This window comes from Triturus cristatus, chromosome 6 (genome assembly GCF_964204655.1).
Source record: "Triturus cristatus chromosome 6, aTriCri1.1, whole genome shotgun sequence".
Taxonomy (NCBI): Eukaryota; Metazoa; Chordata; class Amphibia; order Caudata; family Salamandridae; genus Triturus; species Triturus cristatus.
The window spans coordinates 670,267,534-670,290,379 of NC_140589.1; the positions used below are offsets into that span (position 1 = coordinate 670,267,534).

Consider the following 22,846-nt stretch of genomic DNA (forward strand, 5'->3'; position numbering starts at 1 on the left):
CGTCCTAATTATTCCCCCTGCTACTCACAGGGGTGGGTAGGGAGGAGGGGGTGCACAAAGGGGGGGGGGTGGCTGGGCTGAGAGGAGACAGGGGGGCGAGGGGGAGTTGGGGGTTTGTTTTTATTTTACACCATATTGTCCTGCACTTCCACTTGAAACTCCACAGAAGGCATTGTAATGTTTCACTGCATTTTTGTCTTTATCAATCAAAAGATTTAAAGCTAAAAGTGTATAGCCCCAAGACCCTACAATTTGGTGGAGACATGTGAGTTACACTTTGAGTAAATTTACTGACTGATTTTGTGAAAAGCCAAAAAGTAGTAAACATACTCAAAAGTGTAAGTTACCTTTGTGAATCATTGGCCACAGTGCATAATTTTTGGGTGTGGTTTCCGGTGGGTGTCACTGGCACTTATTTTTGGGTACTGGAACGTATTTCTCTTCTCCGGACATTTAACGAGAAACACAGAGGGAAAACACACACAGAGGAAAGAAAGAGGAAGTGAAAAGGAAAACCCGTCCCAAAATAATAAAGCATAAACCTGCAAGAGTGAGCTAAAGGTGTAGGGAGTGTCTGACAGTGGACTAAAGTGGGCTGAATTGAATTGAAGGCTACACAGCTTTATTAGTCATTGCACTCAGATTTAAGTTCACCAGCCGTGGGCTTCTGTGTAGAGCTTTGGGCACCAGCACTCATTCATTTACAAATTAAGCACTGATTGGCCATATACCATTACTTAGACAAAGTTGACAGGTTCCTTTACTGTTATGTTGAGTGCTTCTGGGTAATTCTTTGTATCAACAAGTGACTTTCTGCTTCCAAGAGAAGCTAGAGACCTATGAGACTAAAAGTTATACCTTAAGAAAACTATTTACATTTGCTATTTTTTCTGTTATATCTAATATGTTTACTTCATGTGTTTGACAGCGATAGTGCTGTATTTGGTGCCCTAAAACTTACATGACTAATTAAGTGACTAATACTGTAGTACCATAGTGCAAAGTAAAACATTCTGACCTGGTTTACAAAGTTTTGTCTTGTGTTAGATGTGAATGTCAGCTGGTTATTGAGGCCTTAATCACAAACAATTAGCTGTGTGTAGTCGTGTTTTACTCCAGGCTTAAATTTGACTTCCTTGTGATGTTCCAGGAGTGAGACATGCTCACTCGTGCACATAATTCACAAGGAAGTGGCTTTTTAGCCAACCACCGGCCTATTAGTTTATGATATCTTCTGTTTAGTCAGCGGCCGGCTAAGTATCTGTAACTGTGTCCTCCAACCACCGCCCTGATAGGAAGTCCTGATAGGCTGACCATAGGCCACTAGGAATAGGGAGTTTGGGACAAAACAGGATCTAAAGCATTCACCCCTTAGCTGGATGTACCTCTGGAAGAGATGAACTCTGTTACCCCCCCCCCCACTGATGTGTTGTGAAGTTTCATCTTCTCCTTTCATCTAATTCAGGAAGTAAAATAACACCCCTCGCTGGCCCCCCACATTAGAGGTAGAGCCCTCAGCGACAGCTTTGAGGAGACAGTTCCAAATCATAGTACTCACTTTCAGATAAGACTCTGTTTCATCAGATCCCTTACCGCAATCACGAGTTTTAGTCCTCTCCTCATATCCAGTCATAGATTCGCAGACCCCATATCAACCTCCACCCTGCAAACCTTCATCACGGACCATTTTCAAGACCAATATGGGGTTGATATTTTGCTTGATTTTCTGAACACCTTCCGTAACGCGGCACCCCATCACCCTCCCTGATGGGCACTTTGGACTAGTGGCACATTAAATATGTTTTTCATATGAATGTACGCAGTATCCAGTCCTGGGTTTTACTTAACAATTAATTGCCATCAAGCGTAGGGCCAGTTTTGTTCAAGTGAAGCAAACCAAAGTCTCGGACTGGATACGTTGTGCTCATGCTATGGGGCCATGTTACATTTTAGAAAGTCTTGTATAAATCAAGCTTTTCCATATACCAATAGGACTTCATTTTTATTTTAATTTTAAAGAACTATCAAGCAGTGTTGGGATTTGTAACACTGCACACAAAGCAGTGGGATAGGTATTTCCCACATGTGTTTTCTCTTAAATTTCCAGTGAGAAGCGTGAACATACAGGTGATAATCCAACTCAGTTAAATTCACAAATCCGTGCACAACAGACTACGTATTGTGATTTCCCTAACACACCTAATAGCCACAGTATAAACAGTAAACATGCAGCAACCTTTGGACTTCCAACTGTTGGTACCTAGAATATGTGTTATGCTATGAAGATTTGTAGAGCGCACTAGAGAGGGTATAGTGGCGCTTAGCAGGTGTGAGTCTAGTCGAACAGACAGCCCAGAGGGACTATTCGAAAAGACAGGACTTCAGCTTCCTGCAGAATTCAAGAGATGAGGAGGAGGGTCTTCTGTGTAGCAGCAGGTCTTTCCATGCTTTAGAAGCGCTGTATGAGAAGACACAGCCGCCAGATCTGGTTTTGTCTATGCATGGAATATGGGCAAGTAGGAGTCAGAATGAGTCGAAGGGTCTGGAAGGTTTGTGAAAGCAGATGCAATTGTTGAGGTATGCTGGACCAGTGTTATACATTGCCTTGAAAGTGTGAGTGAGGGGTTTGGATTGTGCTCTTTTGTTTATGGGGAGCAAGTATGTAGGGGAGAGGATGTAGCCTTACCGCTAGAGCGGTCGACCTCAAAGCTGGGGAAATGGGTTTGAGTCTCGGCAACGACGCTCAACATCCTGTGATACTGGGCAAATCACTTAATCTCCCCGTGCCTAACAAAAATGAATGTGTCCATCTGTAACAAAACTGGTACTCATGTAAAGCGCTCTGATACCTGATGTCTCTGGTCTAGTTCGTGCTATATAAATCTCTAAAAACAAAAACAAACAAACAAACTTCAGTGTTTATCTGGCCGCAGGCTAAAAAGCATCAACCATTTAATATTTGACCTGCATCCAAATAAATAGTGTGATGCAGGTCTTTATTCAGCCAAACATGAAGAGAAAAGAGACACTAGGCAATGGCAGAGTGGTGAGGTCCAGTAAAGTGGGTGAAGCATTTAAAAGTAAGTGCATGTAGAAATGTACAATGGTATGCACAAAGGTAAGCAACATTGTTTACAGATAAAGCAAGTAGAAAATACATTTGTGCTAATATAATATTAAAATAAGAAATGTAGGGTCCACATTTCTACTTCAGGAGCTGGTGCACAGCTATTTTGTGCTGGAGTCTGATAATATTTGACTGTCTGCGATGTCTCTGCTCTAAATAAACTGTTAGTTGATAGCAAACCAGCGGCAGAACACATTACTTTTACTGATCTTGGTCTCAACCCATATTGGATTGTTCAAGCAGTAGACACCTGCCTCCCTGAGGCTAACAAGCGCGTAAAAAGACAACTGACACCTGCTTCTCAAAGGAGTTGAAAAGTGAAAAATCTAAATGTAAATTCCTTGAAAGAAGTTGGAGGAAACATTAACTTGAAGAAGATAAAGTGGCATATAAACAATTCCTCAAGGAATACCACATTCTCTGTAAAGTAACTTGTGCTGAATTCTTTACACATAAAATCTCTCAGTCCCAAAATTGCTCCAAAACACTTGTTAAGGTGGTAAAAGAACTCTCCGGCGCAGAAACTCAGACTACCCCCCATGCGCTTACTGGCGCCAGGTGTGAAGAACTTGCCCTTTAGTGATAAATTCGAACATACATTCTGCACTGCTCAGTAAACACTCTCAAACTAGTTTACTGGAGACCGAGACAAATATTACTGTCACCCCGGATTCTGCCGGACCAGGGTCACATGTTAAAAGTCTCTTTCCCTATAAACTGAAAACTTGGACCCTCCTGGAGCCTAGTTCCTTTGGCCATCTCTTGGCAAACATGAAATCGGGGTAATTTTCTACCCTTTCATGTGATTAAACAGTTAGACGCGCCCATACTCTCTATATTCATGGATCTCTTTAATACCTCCTTGTCGGAGGGCGTTGTTCCTCAGAATTGGAAACATGCCATGGTCCTCCCTCTTCTAAAGAAGGATAATGCTGACCCTACAAAGCTATCCAACTTCCATCCTATTTCGCTGCTCCCGGCCTTCTCCAAAATTCTGGAAAAGTGTGTAAAAGGTCAGTGGACCGCATTTGTGGAATCCCAGAACGCTCTCCACCTCTCTCAATCAGGTTTTAGAGCGGGTTTCTCTACCGAATCTACTCTTCGTGGAGTGACTGAAATTATAAGACACAGGTTAGATGAGGGTGAAACCGTGGCGTTTATATTACTGGACCTCAGCACTGCTTTCGACATGGTGTCTCACTCTGTCTTGTTGAGAGCCTTGCGGGCGGGGGGCCTAGCTGGATTAGCCTTGCAGTGGATCGCATCCATTTTAGCTGACCGAACCTTTCAGGTTTTTTCAGCGTCAGTTAATTCCATTTCCTGTCCGTCCGCTTATGGGTTCCTCAAGGATCGGTGCTGAGCCCTCTGCTATTTAATGTGTATGTGCATCTGTTGGCAGATGTTGTGGAAGAGGCTGGTCTCTCCCTCTTTTCCTATGCTGATGACACTCAGATACTTTTTTCCCTTTACTCGGCTAAGGGGTCCGACCCATCTGCCCTACAGTTGGGTCTGAGTAAAGTTGCATCTTGGATGCAAAACAATCTACTTATACTGAACAGTGGTAAGAATTGCGTTATGATTTTAGGAAAGGATCATGATCTGTGGGGTCCTCAGCACTGGCCCCCCGAATTGGGTACCCTGCCTTTGCCGATACACCACGTTCGTAATTTGGGTTTCATCACTGACAAGCATCTTTCTATGAAACAAGTCACTAGGCTATCCGACATCTGCTTCACTATTTTAAAATGGCTGAAAATTGTTTTATGGATGATTCCCCTCTCTGCTCAAAAAACGGTAGTCCATGCCCTAGTCACTTCTAGGATGGACTACAGCAATGTTCTCTACCTGGGCTCCAATAAAGCTATAATACAAAGACTTCAAGTGGGGCTGAATGCGGCTGGTAGACTATTATGTCAGGTGCCTAAATCTTCATCAGTCACCAGCTTCCTTTGTAGTCGTCACTGGATGAAGGTGGAGAACCATATAAAAGTTAAAGCCCTCTGTTACATGTTTAAAATAAAAACTGGAGTGGCCCCCAAATATTTACAAAAGTTAGTTTAGCTTTACCAACCCCCACGTCTTCTGCGCTCTACTCACCAGATGAGGTTTTCTGTCCCGAAATTTAAACTCTCCCGCAAGCGAGGCCGGACCTTGTGGAACTCTTTACTGTTCTCACTACGTGAGGAAAAGGTTTACGGTTTATTCCGCAAAGTCTGAAGACTTGGCTCTTCAACTCTTAGTTCTTCTTGCTAGTTTCTCAGCTCTCCTATCTGGCCGGTGCCGGGAAAGCCCCTGGGGTAGATGTGCGCCTTACAAATTCAATTCAATTCAATTCAAGAAGCAAACAGCAAGCAAGCATCAAACCGGGCCGCACAGAAAGACAGGTGGTATCTGGGTAACAGAGGGAGGGGCACTTGCATATGGCAATTGGTGCCAGTGAACACCATGCTTTGGGGCGCTTGCAGGAGGTAATTTAAATGAGACACATTAATGGTGCTTCTGTGGAACAGGGGAAGTGAAAGCAGGAGACCGATAAATGCAGATTCACTCAGTTGCCAGCTGAATAATCATACCTTTGCCCACAATTCATCCAAACATTTGGGTTTCAGACATGGATGCTTATTGGTCCCATGTGATGAGAGGTCCTCTCAGCAACACTGACATTTTAATCTCCCGCACAATGTAACTGTATTTTCATCTTAGAAATGCTAAGCAAAGTTTTAAAAGAGCTGAGCCCTGTCTCTATTGGAGCCTCGTTACTGTTTTACAAATTATTGTCGAAGGAACCTGGGGAAGGAAAGAGCAAGACCAGAAAGTAGACCACCAGGAGATCAACCAGAACTCAGCCTGGCCAATAATTATGCCCCCAGAGAGTTGCCTCCGCAGCAAGCTTCCTGGCGTCAGCAAGCTTGCCATCCACCAAGTGCTGGTGCAGCTCTGTAAAACCAGTATTGAGCATGTGCTTCCTCAAAATCAAGTTGTACAGCCCAACATAATAATCAACTTTACTGCCCCTCACTCAACCATTCAGTGCCTTGCCGGAATAGTCCTTGAAATCCACACAAGACTGGTTTGGGGGTTTGTGACTGTCCTCTGCTGGTACCTCTCATGGGTCAGCCCAATCTTAGCAACAAGTATGGCGTGCCTGGGGGCATACTTTGTATGATCACCCACCTCAAGTGTGGGAACTGTGCCCCTTCCCACTGTAGTCATGTCTTTCTATAAGCTGCCCCCCCATTCTTACTCCTGTGGGACCTTGTGCACCCTCAGACATATCTCATTTGCAGAAAACCTCTTGTCTATATCATCTTCCACCACATAATTGGGCACAAGGTCTTGTGGTATGCGGACCCTCACCTCTCCAGTAGACACAGCAGGTATGCTGCCACCAATACTACTGGACTCTGCCTGCTTGGCTCTGATGTCCATCTTTTTGAGACTGATCTCATGGGCCATCCTCCTTTCCTCTATGGCCAGTCTCTCTCCCGCCAAGACGCTTTCAGCCTCAGCCTTTCTCTAGTCAGAAATAGCTTTTTCTCTGGCTAAGGTTCTCTCTGCCTCAGCCTTCCTCTCCTCCGCTTCAAGCTTCATCTTGGCCAACTGCAGCCTGTGCTTTATCTCCACCTTCCTGTCCTCAAGCTCAGCTGGGGACAAATCCCGGGCAGACGCACTGCTCCCTGCTCCATCCTGGATATTCTGAGCATCCTGGTGGTGAGTAGTGCTTATCCTGCTGCTCAAGAACCAGGTTTTGGGTCCACCTTGTCGACCTCCTCCTCACCCTCCAAGTGTGCTCTCCCCGCCCTCTTCATCATCCTACATTGGGGATATTTGCCACCTCTGGACTTCCTCAAAGGATCTGTGGGTTACCTGGAGATCCAGTTTGGTAGCCTCCCTGCTTGCCTTCAACCCCTTCTTTTTTGCAGAACCTCAGCAGCATAGCCCTGTTGAGGGTGTCAGAGTTGATCAGATCCATCACCATGGTGCTAAAAAGAGACGTAAGGCACCGACATTTAGAGAAAGGAGAAAACAGACAATAGACAACTAGGAAGAATTTAAAAGGAGGTCAACTCGGCTACCAAATTATTTAGATTGGATTTTTGTGTTACACAAATCACTGTATGTTACTGCACAAACACAAGTATTGGACTTTATCTGTGAGTTGAGGGGGGTGAAACCCTACTCAAGCAGGAAACACAATCCTTGACAGGGTGAGGCACAAGCGAACCCCAAATTAACCTGTGCTCAACTCTCTGGTAGCTTGGTACAGAGCAGTCAGGCTTAACATAGAAGCAACGTGTAAAGTATTTATTCAGCACTTTAAACAGTAATAAAGTGAAAACACAACTCAAGCAAAATCGGAAAAACAATGAAAATCTCATCAGTATAACCGGGGATATACAGGTTTAAAGATTTCTGTGAATAGAGTGCCAAAAAGCACCAAGTGCCAACTGTGGATATCTGGTCACCCGGACCGGGATAGTCACAAGTTCCGACCAACCGCGATGGAGCATGGGTCAGCTACAGTGACCCAGTTAGGCCCGCTGATCAAGAGTACCTTAAATCTTTGTTGTGGAGCCTTGCGAGTTCCCATGTCGAGGATGCGTTATGCAGCTGGAGAGGTGCATCAGTTCCAAGGGGCTGTGATGTGAGGTCTTGCATCGTCATCAAGGAGCCCATCGACGATGGCTTGGGATTCGAAGTCCGCGTAGAGGATGCATCACGCAGATGAGTCTGTTCTACAGAGCTGCAAGGCTGTGATGCGAGAACATTCTTTGTCCTCGAGACTGCTGTTGACAAGAGATTTGCGATCAGATGTCCTGTGTCGGTGAAGCTTCACACAGCGGCAGTTCCTATATGGCTGTGAGGTCAATGCGGAGTCCTTGTGCTGAGAGAAACCTTGCAGCAGAGGCCATGCAGCTCTTCTGCTCCGGTTTTGCGCCAAGCAGCATATTAGATATATCAGTTCTGCTGGATCCACAGATGGGCTGGCAGAGCACCTTCAGGCCCACTTCCAAGGATCCAGAACTAGGGTGGCACCACATGGCATGGTAGGACTCGCATATGGCAGCGACAAGGTGCTGGGTGGTTCAAGGTTGTTGGAGCCTTCTATCCCTGAGGCTCAAGTTAGGAGGCCATCCAACTAGCCCTTGCAGTCACTTTAGGGTCCTGGGTTCTACAGATGTTTATCCAGAACTTCTCACCCAAGCAAGAGGGCAGCAGGCAGCAGATCAGCACCGCAGGGCAAACGTCCTGCAGAGCAGCAATGCAGCAGAGTCGTAGTCCTTTTAGCAGCACAGCAGTCCTTCTTCCTGGCAGAGTATCCACAGGTCCAGGAGTGTACTGAAGAGTTGGTTTCTGAGGTCCAGTATTTATACCAGGTGCCTCCTTTTAAGTATGAGAAGCTTCTAGTGGTTTCCACCCCTCTGAGTTGTCAGGCATCCCCTTGCTCCCTCGTCTGGTCCAAGCTTGTTTGGGCTCACAATAGCCTAGTGAAAATCCCATTGTGAGAGTGCTCAGGCTGAGCCTTTGAGATGTGCAAGTGTTGTAAGTGACAGCTCCTCCCCCTCGTCGACTCAAAGTGGCCAATCCTGCCAACACCTATCATCTGTTTGTCTCACTGTCTGGGACCAACCAGCTACACCTAGTCATGTGACCCAGGATCATTGGTCCAGGCACCAAATTGGTAGGACAAGAGAATGCCAACTTTCTAAAATGGCATTTTCAGAATTGTGATTAAAAATCGGACTTTACCATTAAAGAGGAATTTTAAATACAATTCTTTAGCCACCAAATTCAACTGATCTACCTGATCCCAATTGGAAGTTACAGCTTATTCCAGTAGTGAGAGCGAATTTAAGAGTTTTTCACCACCAGGACATGTAAAACTTAAAAGCACATATCCAACTTTTTAAAAACACTGCACCCTAGAGGTGACTTATATGTATTACAAATGAAGGCTTGGGCCTGGCAAAAGCATTTAATTTGCAGGCCCTGGGTACATGTAGTAACATTCTACTAGGGACCTACAAGTAGATCAATTGAGTCTAAGCCAATTCTACCATGTTTTAAAGGAGTGAGCAGAAGCACTTTAGCACTAGTTAGCAGCAGTAAAGTGAACCGAGTCCTAAGGCCAGCAAAACCTAATCCCAGCAAAAAGTATAGGATAATGGCGAAACGTTTGGGGTAAGACCACCCAAAGGCTGACCAGTCTAGCCGCTATAAGGACCAAGTCATGGAGAAGTAGGTGCAGGAGAAACCCACACTCAAACTGTAAGGGCCAGGACCCAGAGGCTCAGGTCAAGTGGGCACAGAATCACAAAAAGGACAAGGACTACAAATACTAAGACTAGGAGGACCAGGGACAGGAGGACAAAGGTGTGAGACTATGGACAAAAATAATCAGAGCAAGTGGTATAAGCTTCAAGAGGATCTGGAAACGGAAGACCAGGGAGATGGGCACCTGGGGAACCAGAAAAACCAGGGGATAGAGGACCAGGAACTGGCATACCAGGACCAGGGTGTGGAGGAAAAAGAGGATCAGGACAAGGGAGAACAGAACCAGGACGACCACAGCCATGAAAACCAGGCTGGAGAGTTAGAAATAGGATGGCAAGGAATATGAGGAAAAGGATGGCCAGGCCCAGGATGACTGCAAAACAAAGACAGCTGATGTAGAAGAACCATGAGGATACGGATCAGGAGGTCCAATTCAGGAGGCTCGCGCAACATCCAGGAGGACTAGGAAGATCAGAAGTATGAGGACTATGGCTTGTAGGACCAGGGTAGAATAAGCAAGTAAGACAAGGGTGTCCTTTACTAAGGATGCCAGGAGGACCAGAAGAGCACCAGAGGGACCACGGCATTGAGACCAGGGCCCAGAGTACCAAGGGGAGTAGAAGACCAGGACCTAGAGAAAGTGAGAATAGGGTGTGGAACATCAGAAGGGATCAGGATAGGCAACACCATGTAGACCAAGGGGATTGGACCTCGATGGTTAAAAGGACTAGGACCAAAATGACAAAATGACCAGGCTCAGAAGAACCCAAAACAAAGAGAACCAGGGCCAACAAGGGCAGGACCAGTGGGTATAGTGCCAGAAGGACCATGAGTTCAAGTCACAGGGCCCGGGCAATCTAGATCAAAAGCGGGAAGACAAGGTTTAAGAAGACCAGGCCTAATAGGATCTGGACATGAGAGGCCATGAGGACCAAGGGCACTAGCAGTAGCAGTAGCTGGAGTACTGGAAATCGGATGGACTGGGCGAGTAGGATCAGATGGACCAGGTCAAGGGGGTGAGGGTCAACAGGACCAGGAAAGAACAGGAACGTTTAAGAAAATGGAGAACCAGGATGACCAAGGGGAACCTAAGGGGAACCTAATGACCACAATAAGTAGAATCAAGACTTGGATGATGAGTTAGTGGGAAGGTGTGGGAGGGCGTGGAGGACTAGGGCCTGGAGTATCATGTCTAGATGGAGGAGGACCTGGATGAGACCTAGTCAGATCAGGGGCAGGTGGACTAGGGCCATTAGGACCATGGTCCATATGGACGAGGATTAGGTGAACTAGAAGGCTCAGGATAAGCAAAAACAGGGATCGGAGGTCCTGTGTCAAGTGTAACAGGGTGACCAGGCCCTGGAGTAGCATGATCAGGGTGATGAGAACAACCAGAGCAAGGTAGATGAAGGGGACCAGACCAGGACCAAAATGATTAGGTCCAACCTGAGGACTGAATAAGGAGGATCAGATGGATAAATAGGCCAGTACTAAGAGGGTCAGGATGACCCAAACCAGTAGCACTAGAAATGCCCGACCCAGGACGACCAGGGCCAAATGGCCAGGCAGAGAAGGACTCAGCAGACCAAAAGTATCAGGTTGGGCCAGGATACAAGGCACCAGGACCAGGAGGTCCGGAAAGGTTTAGGAAGAAAAGGCCCAGGATGGAATACAACCAGGAGTACCTGATTCAGGAAACCAAAACATCAGTGACCAGGGCTGGTGGGTATCATGGCCAGGAAGAGGACCAGGAGAACCAAAATATAACCCAGAAAGGAGGACTTTAAATAGGATCAGTAGGGAGACCAATGCCAGAAGGAAAAAAAAAGACTAAGAGCAGAAAACACAGACCAGTAGGAGGAGACCTATGTGATACTAGGCCCCATATTTTAGGATATTCATCTTGTAAACAGATCTTATTCATACTTCCTATGCAGTTAACTCCTAGAAACCCTATCTTTTGCAGCCCACTTATGGAGCAGACGGTAAGTATTTGCTGAAAGATCAGGGAATGCAAAGTGAATAAAAGGCCAGGACTGTTACACTGTGAGCTTTGGGTCATTTTCAAAGCCGGCAGCCGTGTCTGCTTTTAGATTCCACTGTAACACTGCCATCTGCCTGCCATGCCTAGTCCCTATGTTGCCTTTACCAGGTAAGGCTCTCATCAAGCAAAGCCTGTTTTGAAACGTGTCAGGGAGACCCAAACCACCCCACTTTGTTCAAGTTCCAAGTGCTTTATGACCAATGAAGGGAGTGCTCCTTAGAGCACTTGGAAAGCTGCTGTGTGAACAGGACTAGTATCTGCATGACAGTGTCATGCAGATACTAGTCCTGTTCACACAGCAGCTTTCCAAGTGCTCTAAGGAGCACTCCCGATGACAGCCAGTCTCCCAGAGGCGAGGAGACATAACCTGAAGCCTGTACTTCTTGCTGGAGGAGCTGATGATTGGCTTAGTACTTAGAAACCTGCCAGGCTTCTCACAGATGGAAGGAGAATGCCTGGCCCTGAAAGAGGAGAGACAGTGCTGGAGGAGACATAAAGCATTGACCTGGCATCAGAAACACCCAGAAGAAGCTGTCTGCCAGCAATAATAACGCCCGGAGTCAACCTGTGTCGTGAGGGATCTCCCGGTTTCCCTGAGCAGTTGCCGTAGTGAGTTGCACCAAGATACTCAGTTAAAGAGCAACATTGTGTCATCCAGCCTCCATGCCACATGCTAATAGACTGGTGCAGCCATGCCGGACATTGAGGCTGCAATGCAAGAGCCTTAATCCATCCTGGGATGCCACAGCAGCTGAAGACGAACAGCTGCTGGAGATCCGGGCATAGGGCAGCAACTAACAGGATCATGCACCCATCTACATTCAGTTTAGAAGGTCGCACTTCACGATAAGAGCCCCAACCATACAGGCCTGCTGCGCTAATCCCTATACAGAAGCCCATATGCCGAGTGAACTTCCCTCTTCTATCTCACAAGATTGAGGTCACTGCAGTATGAGTGGGCTTGGACAATGCACCCGCCAACGCCACAAGAACCACATCTTCACCAAGCCTGCTAAAACAGGTTCTAGCCATAAAAAGACTGAGAGACTGAATGAGCAGAGGGAAGTCTGCAGTCAGGATCAGTAGACTTTGCCTGTGTGAACTCGTAGGGGGATGAACCGTGGAACTAATCGATAAATGAGTATGCCCACGCTGAACTGTAGATATTAGGAGAACTCAAAGAGGTGGGAGGGTGCAATGCGGGGGGGGGGGTATAGCACTTTAATGAGCTTTGTAAATAAGATTACATCTTGGTAACTGTATTCTGATATGAGATATGCAATATTTTGTTTTTATGTGAGATTAAAGTTCTTTCTTTTTACTTAGACAAGCATGCAGCAAGGCAGTATTTTATTGTGGCTGTTGGTTGACTGTTGAGTTCTGTGCTCTTTTCTCAGAGTGAGAGTTTTCTCTCAGAAATAATACCGATGTACAATGTCTATGACATTTTGTTAAGGACTTGCATTTAAGTATCAATATGTTGTCTTTATAACCCATAGTCTATGTATGTCTCCTGTATTTGTGTTTGCCTTTATGGCATTACTAATCACAATGAAATAATAATATTCTAAAAAGGTTTCTACTTTTCGCCATTATCTAGTAGAGAACTGGTGATGATATAGATGGATATATGAATGACACATCTAAGACTTCAAGTTGAACATGCTGCACAAATAGGCTAACACTTGTAGAGCAGTTAATATAGTATCAACCTTTTTTAGAAATTATTCTCAGTATTTTATTGCCTACGATATACCGCCATATTAAGGGAAACATAACCTGGAACTAGAGGAGCAACTGGGCTGGTTACTGTGAGATATACAAGCAATGTCATTGGATTGGTACCAGACTACTTTGTCACCGATTGCATTTTTGGTATATCTGTATTGTGCCTGAGTCATAGGGAGGGTTTTGTTGCTCAGACAGTACCTCTTTCAGCTTTTGAAGCCTCTCTGGTTTATGGCTACATGAAAGGAATCTGGACCATGTACTTTAGGTTATTATTGGAGGGTTTACCAGTTCTGCTCCCACACAGATGAGCATACATAGGTCACATTAGAGGATGATGGTACATATTGAAAAGTTTAACTCCATCTGTTTTACACTTGTGTGCGACTCTCCATGCATAGGCATACCTTCAAGATTTTTGTCACACCATTGAAACATTCCTCTGAACTGCTCACATATTACCTAATACTTCTTATATAGGACGTGATGAAGGAAATAGACCAGAGTTTAGGAATCTGGATAGCCAACATCAAATCTCCCCTCAGCAACACAGATTTAAAGTCTTGTGCCCATTCAATGTCAATCGGCTGCTTCTTGGACCTGTCACCATGCAGCCAGAGTTGATGACCTAGCAGCCAATCTCAACTGGAATGGTTACAATGTGGGTGTCCTCCAGTGACCAGAGCCACACCAGACAGAAAAGCAAATGGTGGAGCACTTCCAGAGGACACATGATTGTTTAGTTCTCTAAAACAGGGGGAGGGTGTTGGGGGCAGGGATAGTCAGAAAACTAACAGGGTAAGATGATGCAGCATTTCCAAGCCACGAGGAGGACTTTCTTACCAATAATTCAGTTAAACCTTTCTGATTTTGGGAGTGCAATGAAATGAACAATGAAATAATCACACTCCTTTACTCCCTCAACCTTAACTTCTCTTGAAGAGCTTTCTGAGAACATTTCAAATGCTTCCATAAGTTATGCCAATGCATTCTTTGCTAATATTACAAGTAGCACGCCACCAGCGTAGAGATGGAATAATAATTTCATTGTTGGTCTAAAGGACCCTGAAATTGGTCTGTTGAAGGACTGCCTTCTTCTTATTTATATGCAGAAAATATAAGAGGTGCTGCGACTCAACAACAGTACACCTATGTCGCTATTTTATTGACTCTCTAGACTGAGTACTGACTGTATGAAATCAGTGCTACTCTCTTTGTCAAACAATAAAGTATTTAACAAAAGGATAATCAGTGCCCACGAGTTTGGAACATCAACTATGCCATCAAGTCAGTACAGGCAATGCATAGAGGCTGACTTTTAAGACTCAGGTCAGATTAAGAAGGATATATCCTCAAGCTTCTGTTTCTGGCACTTCTTTTTAAAGGAGTTCGACTTGAATGACAATGTCATTGCCAACCATGCAGTCATTAGCCATATTTAATATTTACTTGCTACGCATAGCTACAATGTCATCTGACAACACATTGACTGATGTTTGTCTGGGTACATAATTTTTGGGTTGTTTTAAAGAGATATTTTTTTTATCTTCTGCCATAAGATGAGAATGAAGCCTCTCAATTATACCGTGTTGGTGACTTGACTAGAGGGCCTGGGCAATTGTTTAGTTTTTCAAAAGATAACCTGAAATATCAGATGACACCAAGTCACTGGCATACATCTGTACTAGTTCTGGCTTTTGCTTTTACTCATCACTGTTTTTTAGAGGTCCTATTCAGATTTGTTAAAATGAACTGAGCCAGAATTACTATTCCAGAATGTCCTGATTTTCTACATTAAACATAGGGCAGCAAAAGAGGTGTTCTAATAACATGGAGCTTCTTGGTAATTCTATAGCTGGCTCTGGGACATTCCAGTGACTCTGTGAGAAAGAGCGAGCACATAGTTGCAGGAGAGTGAATAGTTTTACTTGGTCTTCTAAAGGATCTAATCATCTTTATTATTTGTCGCCTCTTGAGGTAAACGTAAAGGAGCAGCAGCACTTGTGAAGTACATGAACGCTCCATAAAGGGCCTCCCAAATTGCTGTGTCTTGGTCCTGGTATAATGGAGTCGCAATCTGTGCCATGTCTTCAACATTAAGTTGGAAACATTCTAACAGCCTCTTTAGTGACTATTGGGACCTTTAGACCTATGCGTTAGTGCTTGTTTGTGTACAAATTGCATTTCAGCCTTTTTATTGCTAATCTACATAAGGTGTTTGGTGCCAGTTGTGTTCACCTCTTGCTTGCTGTTTTACCTGGTGATACCTGCTTGCTGAAATCTGCACCAGAAATCAAAATATATAATTGCAGCTGTTTAGACAGCAGGCAGATTCATAGTGAAGTTTCTCTGCTGTTTGCATGTCTGCTAGCCATATCTTTCACACTGTCTGCTATTTACCCAGCTTCCAGGTTTTATTGCTATTTGTACAAATGATCGAGTACTTTGGGGAGAGGAGTTGGCCAACGGCTAGGGTGGTCAACCTCGAATCTGGGGAACCGGGTTTGAGTCTCGGCAATGATGCTGAACATCCTGTGATTCTGGGCAAATCACTTAATCTCCCCGTGCCTAACAAAAAATGAATGTGTTCTCATGTAACGCAAGTAGTGCTATGTGAAGCGCACCGATACCCGATACCGGTTCTAGTTCGCGCTATATAAAACACTGTAAAAAACAAAGAAATTCTGCTCCTTAGTTAAATAATGATGTTCCTCTTCTATTTTCATGGCTGCCATCCAAATAGTACATACTGTCTGCTAATTAGTCAACAGATAGGTACATAGTGACATTTCTATTTATAAGGCCACTGGTCAAATAGTACATAATTTCTGTTGTTTAGCCAGGTAAATAATGAAGTTTATTTTCTATTTGCATGGATGATGACCAATTTTTAACCAGCTGGGTAAAAAGTGACATTTTGCGGCGATATGCCTGTCTGCTGGACAAGTAGTGCATAATGTTTGTTATTTAGCAATTGGTCAGCTGAACAGTAGTTTCTTGCTATTTGCATAGCTGCCGGCCAAACAGTACAGAATTTCCAATATTTAGCCATTGGTTGGGCATATAGTGAATCCTCTCTGCTATTTGCAAGATCATTAGCTAAATAGTAAATAGTCTACAATATTTAGCCAGTGGCCAGGAAAATAGCATAGAAAAAATCATTCTTTATATGACAGCCACCACCAATTCACAACGCGTTTTTTCAATAAAAAACATAATCTCACTTCAGGGAAATCCTTGAGTTAGGCACCAATACTCAGAAAATATTTTGTGAATTGGGCCCTGCGTGAATATACCACTGCGCTGAGAGAAGCAAACCTTCCATTTCAGAGAGCTGTTTACACCTACTGAACTTATGGGCAGACAAAGCAGAAGTGATGCAGAGGAAATCAAGGCACTACATGTGAGGATAGAGCCAGGGGTGGCAGCGTCATTGTGAGATTTTTAAGAGGTAAAATCTGTTTCCAGACTTTGCCAAAGCAAGGATCCCAACAAACTGGAATTTTAAAAGTGCCACTATTTGAAGGACTCCTTTAAATTATATATTGTCCTTTTTTTATTGCAGAAACGTTGCGTTGCAATTAGTCACAGCGAATGTAGTTGGTGATTCATAGGCCAACAGTTGTCCCTAGTGAATCGAACATTGCAAGACAACAGAAAATTCTCTGTGAAAGATAATTGTGTAATGTTCTTTTATAGCCTAATAGCCCACTGCTGAGGGCAATACAGGTTGTTAACGGCCCTCAACCCCAATTATATGCCTGACAGGCAAGCAAGGGCACATGATGAGGGAGAGGGACTTTAACAACCACCATAGCCCAAGGCAGAAGGGCTATAAGAGTAGCTATTAGAACATTTCACCCACTGGAGGTAGAGTGTTCTAAATTAAAAAGGTAGAAACGCAAGCACAGATATTGGAATGTTGGCACAGAAGGCCTCTACTAGCCATTATTAATCAATCAGGATTCTTGTACAGCACGACTACTCACCCGTTAGGGTTTCAAGGCGCTAAACTCAAGCTCTGAACCACTTCTTTGTCTTCAATGAAGCTCTCAACATTCCCATGTTCTAATAATATTTTCAATAATTAGAATTCTTCTCTTCCGATAATCAGACATCATATGAATATGAGTTGATAAGTGAAACTTCTATTTAAATATTGGCCCTACATTATAATAGGGAGGCACATGCAATGTAAATGAGGAAGTGCACATTGCAAAAGCGCTAATAATTAAATGAGTTACAAGCAATGGCAGTGTTAAGGTACAGTTTGCAGCAGGTATGTATATTAAGTAAAAAGTAGCTTTACAAGTTCAATGCCTGCAGTGCACATTTTGTTTTTTTAAATGGACAGATTGAACTTATTCTAACGAATTAAGAACTCGTTTTCTTTGGTGTGGTTTGCAGATATAGACCGCATTTTGCTAAAAGATTTGTTTTGTTGAAGGATGTGTAGTTTCCTTAGGAAGTAAACTGCCCAATTTTAGTTAGTTAATCTACGAAACGAGAAAGCAGTAAAAAATTAAGGAATCTTCGCTTGTATCTTTTCAGTAACATTTATAAGAAGAATCATGACTTGACCAAAAGCAGACGGGGCAAGACCGAGCAGCTCCTGAGAGTCGACGACCACGATTTCACCATGAGGCCAGCTTTCGGAGGTGCGTCACAAAATCCTGTTTCTAGTCCCTGTTCGGAACGTACCATCCTATCATTGCTTTCTTAATTGTGAACGAATTTGTTGCTTCGGATGCGATTAAAGAGTGTATTAAATGAAGTAAATACAAAAACTGAGACTAGACTACTGGTAGAGAGTTAATAAAGTGCCAAGTGCAGGATAGACTGAAAAATACGACCCATTCATTTAAAGGGTTAAAAGATTGGTAGGATTGTCATTGGAGCTACACGCGTTTTACCACAGTGTTCTTGTCGCTAGTGCTCCAATTGGACGGTAGTGTTTTTTATCACAAGGCTGACATTTATGAATAGTGGTAAAAATGGCAGCTCTTTTAGTTGCTGAAATTCAGAACATTGGCTGTGCTAGCCTAAAATAAAAATGAATTTGATTTTGTGCAATGTAGCTGGTGCTCCTGGTAATTGCTCCAATGCCTTCGGACCGAGTTCACCCTATATAAAACTACAAACAGACAAAAAATGCTAACCATTTTGGAATCTGGTCCATTTTGTTGGGAGTGTTTGCGCCTAATTGTGATCCCAATCTGACCCTGCCACTGAAGAGGCTGCCACACACGTTTATGACCAACCTGACTTTATACACATAGAATGGCGAACCCTTGGGACCTCCTTATGCCACATTTAGAACCTATCATTTCTTATTAGGAAGCAAGAAAACCTTTTACCACTCTCTTCCCAGAAGAGAAACTGAAAACCATTCGAGAGTGGACTGTAAGTGATTAAACATCAGAAACATTCAGCCTTTAATCTCTGGCAACATATGCCCACTGCAGTAGCTAAAGCAACAGGCCTCCCTGGGTCATTAAAACTGAGATGGAAGTGCCAGATACAAATATCTCATTTACCTTCGAGGCAGGAAGACCAAAGTGTGAGCCTTTTTGTACTTTCCAAGATAGCGCATTTCACAAGAAGCTGGTTCAAAACCAAATAAATTAACCTCTGCACGCTTATGATTTTAAAATAAGGCAACAAAATATGAGAAAATGCACCTAAGAGACCCCCATGAGGTGGAAGGGTAAATTGACCTAAATGAAAAGTTACTCTTAGACATTAGGAAACTTGGTGATGAGCCCTCTTTTACAAATGTATTACAGGAAAAAACTGCAAGGTGCCAGAGGAAATGCACAGATTAGAGTAGTAGCCTTGGAGTAGGTATCCCTAACTTGCCAATATGCATTATACCAGAATCTTGTGATGTGAACCTTTTAGGAAATGTTTGCGCTCTATAAACGTGACTTGTATAGCCAATAACTCTTTCCCCAAGATGGTGTAAGTCACGTTAGCAGAGGTTAACCAAGTGTAGTAGTAGGTCACTAGATGCAATTCTTGTGATAATTGTTCCCATAGAAAGATGGCTGCTGTGGCTGTAAAAGAAGCATCTGTTTCAAGGTTCTCTTTTCTTAGGATGTGCGTGCTCAAGTAAAGTCCCTCTGATTGAGTTCCTTAGGGACATAAATATGGTTTACTCATCTTAGTTAGATGAATCTGTTGAAAGACCAAGAAAGAAAAGTTGCAAATGTACTTTCTCTAGAAGTTGAGGAAGCCTAAAAATCTCTGGTGGTCCATCAAATTCTGTGGCATTAACCATTATTGTATTGGACAAATGTATTTCATGTACACGAAAGAAACGTTTCTACTGTTTGGCACAGAGGTGGTAGTCTTGCATACGCATGACATCTCGTACATGTTTCTGATTTTCAGGAAAGAAATGTGAATAGATTGGAATGTTATGGAAGTACAGTGGGAGCCATTTACCAATGATATCCAGGAAAAGCTCAGTAACAAACCTTTCAATTGTAGTGGGGGCATGGAAACGCATATGGGAAGCTGTCTTTAATTCATCCCAGGCTGAACACAAACAAGATTATCTGCACCCCTGAGATCAAAAAAAGATGAGCTTGGTTGACTCAAACAAAGCCTTTAAGGAGATAGTCACCAATGTATTTTTTCAACCCTTCTTACTTTGTGCTGGACAAGGAGTCGATTTTTCCACATGGATTTGGAACATTTTACTGTAGATCGATAAGACGCTCATAGAGACGATTGGGTGGAAGGAACACTGTGGTTCAGGGCCTGAAGTGCCTTTATTATGTACTGGAGATACTTAAACCTGGCCTTTCTGGCAGCCATGCTGTTCACACCTTCTAGTCAGAACGTCACAATTTTTCAGGACAAATGAACATATATGAGTATCAACCCTCAACCAGATAACCTGATACTCCTAACATGCTATCAGGGATAATGACACTGGCAAGTAAAGAGTAGTCGAGCCACTATAACCTGAGATAATCGGTTTTGATGAAGTGAGAGGGTTGGCCGGAGAATAGTCAATGGTTGGTGACCTGGCTGAGTTGGCAGACTTAAAAGGGGAACTCCTCTTTAGTTATTGGCTTGAGGCTTGGAGCACTGGCAGGGAATAGCTGTACTAATGACAGAGAAGGACTAAAGCTTAGACCAGGGACTTTTAGAGCCAAGGCAGGGAACAGCAGGCAGAAATAAGAAAGGACAAGGAATCAAATAATAAGAACCAATAGGAAATGGAATGTAATCCAGGACTTTGCGATGCTGGAGAACATTTGTTGGGTGAGATACCCAACTTGTTTTTGTACGCAGCCTGGGAGCATAGGCAGTTTTGATGATCAAGGAGTGTGCACAGTGAGTTTAATTCTACAGAGCATGTGTGGAGGTCAGAAATCTGCTCTAGCACTAGAGCACTGGTGATGAGAACAGGGAGGATGAAGTCAGCACCTTCCCTACTGGTGCCTTGTGGAACTCCGCTGCATTGGCTGTATTTCTTCAGGAGAGAGTCCAGCGGTGCCTCACTGTTGTTGCCCTGCGGTGCTGCATTATCAAGACGTGGGACTGCTTACTGGGTGGTGCCAAAGAGGCCTCTGTGGCAGGATCAGGGTTTAGAGGAGGACCATTGAGCTTCTGTTTCTGATACCATTGTTTTGAGCAGTGAAACGTGGAATGTTGTGGTACTTATCTGTGCAAATTCCACCAAGCTTTACCTGGAAAACGTTATGTGGGATAAAAGTGGGATATTTTTGCACAACTAGTCAAACCAGCATGAGAGCAAACTCCCATGTATGCGTGAATCGAGATTATCCTCTACTAGAGTGAGATCCTATGTGTATCATACCAGGAAATGAATATTTGCTTTGTTACAAGTTACAGATATCCTTTCTCTAGCAGCTTTAGTGGGATGCCAGGAATTCCGTGCCAGGGAGCTGACTCCTGCACAGCCTCAACCATATGTGCCCATACGATCTCCCAGCACATTAGAACTGACAATTGTTTTTAAACCACTTCATACATCAAGAACCATTGCAGACAGGCAAACATTACAACGTATTTAATCTGACATGGATACCATATTTTTCCCAGTGCCCTGCTAATGGGGATCGCACGTGCATGGCTTTGCCCCTTTGCTCCTTGCTAATGGTTTTCACTTCTGTGCAGGATGTGCCGTATACAACATGCCATGGTGTCCCACTCCCTGAGCTCTGTGGTCAGGTAATGTGGTCTGATCCAAACGCGTTTGACAATTTCATCCCATTATTTGTACAACCAATCGCATGGGAGCTTAAGCTTGATTTGGGATTGTGTGGGCTATGTGCTTGTGGGGCAAAAGGGCACAGGTGTGGAAAGCGAAGGGCAACGGTGGCCTAGCTGCAGTGTATTTTGTTATATACTTTATGGTGGCTTATCGAGTTCCATTCTGGGGCAGTGTTTTATGATGATTGGTCTTCATGGCTTACTCCTGAGGAAGTCTGTGAATATTGACAACGGATTGCTTGCTAGAGGAGCAACAATCGAACATATACTTTTCTTATGCCTCCGATTTCAAGAATGTTGATCCAGCATTGATCATAAAATACTAGATACCATTGACCCAGAATATAACAACTTGCTTCTCTACATTTTTCTCTCAACACTGGAAAATACAGCACCCATAAATGGGCCTAAAAGTAAACTATTCAACACCTTACTAATAATCACACTGCAGAGAATAATGAATAGTTGGAAACCCCTCATGCCACCAAGCATAAGTCACAGGTGGAATGCAGCATGCCATAATCTTAGAATAGAATTCACTTAATATCCAATGACAAACTAAAAGACAACAACTACACAAACATTCTAACTGTGTTTATGGCAAACTTAGATTTTTCCATAGGTCACTCTGTGGAATTGGTTTTAATGTTTCTGTTCAAGGTCTATTCTCTTTGTAGTCATGTCTCCATATAGCATCCCATTGACTCATTCATAAAGCAACCTTCCAGAAATAGCAGCATGACCTTTGACAGAAAGATATTATTGGTGTATGTCCAGTGCTTGTTCAGATTTCAAAAACCTTGATATCACTTGACACACTGGTGAAGTTTGGAAGTGAAGTGAAAAAGGGGATGAGAAGGACGGATATGGCTCAGACCCGGTACAAAATATTGAACTTAGTGTTGGGCAAAGATGATAAGGGAATTTAGCACTGTTGATGCAAGCGACTAACGAGTGAAGGACTATAGGTTGTTAAGGATTATAGGTTGTGACGTTCCTGGGAGATGACCAGAGTGGATATTGTATAATGTGCACACAGTGTGACCTTCTAGAAATGTAGTGATCTGTGATGATAGTGCAGATTATTGTGTAGCTTGCTGTCCTCTGTTTCACTACTTACCACCGAGGCTGGAAAATTTTATGATTGTTCCGCATAAGGCAAAAGTGGATGCATTGTAATGCCGTTCATCGAATTGCCCTCCGTCAGCACCCCCAGTAAACAAAAACTAGTTGTTAGGTTAGTTTTCATTTGGTCTGTGAATGCGTCTGTGTTTGGGATTCCCAACATTTGGTGAGCGGGGAGCAACACGTGTGAGTTAATCCAGATGGTGAGCAACTTCTGAACCACAACAGAACATATCTGCATTGATGTGCTAGTAGAAGGATTGAAACATATGACTATTTTGGTAAAAAATATTGTT

The 22,846-nt window shown here is 43.7% G+C and overlaps 1 protein-coding gene across 1 annotated transcript in view; it reads left to right on the forward strand.

The window, feature by feature from the left end:
• Nucleotides 1-22,846, forward strand: part of GABRR2 (gamma-aminobutyric acid type A receptor subunit rho2) — a 482,373-nt gene that overhangs the window by 36,844 nt on the left and 422,683 nt on the right. Inside the window, exon 2 of the mRNA XM_085611173.1 lies at nucleotides 17,727-17,833. Coding sequence (XP_085467299.1) covers nucleotides 17,727-17,833 — 107 coding nt within the window. The remainder of the gene's footprint in view (nucleotides 1-17,726; nucleotides 17,834-22,846) is intronic.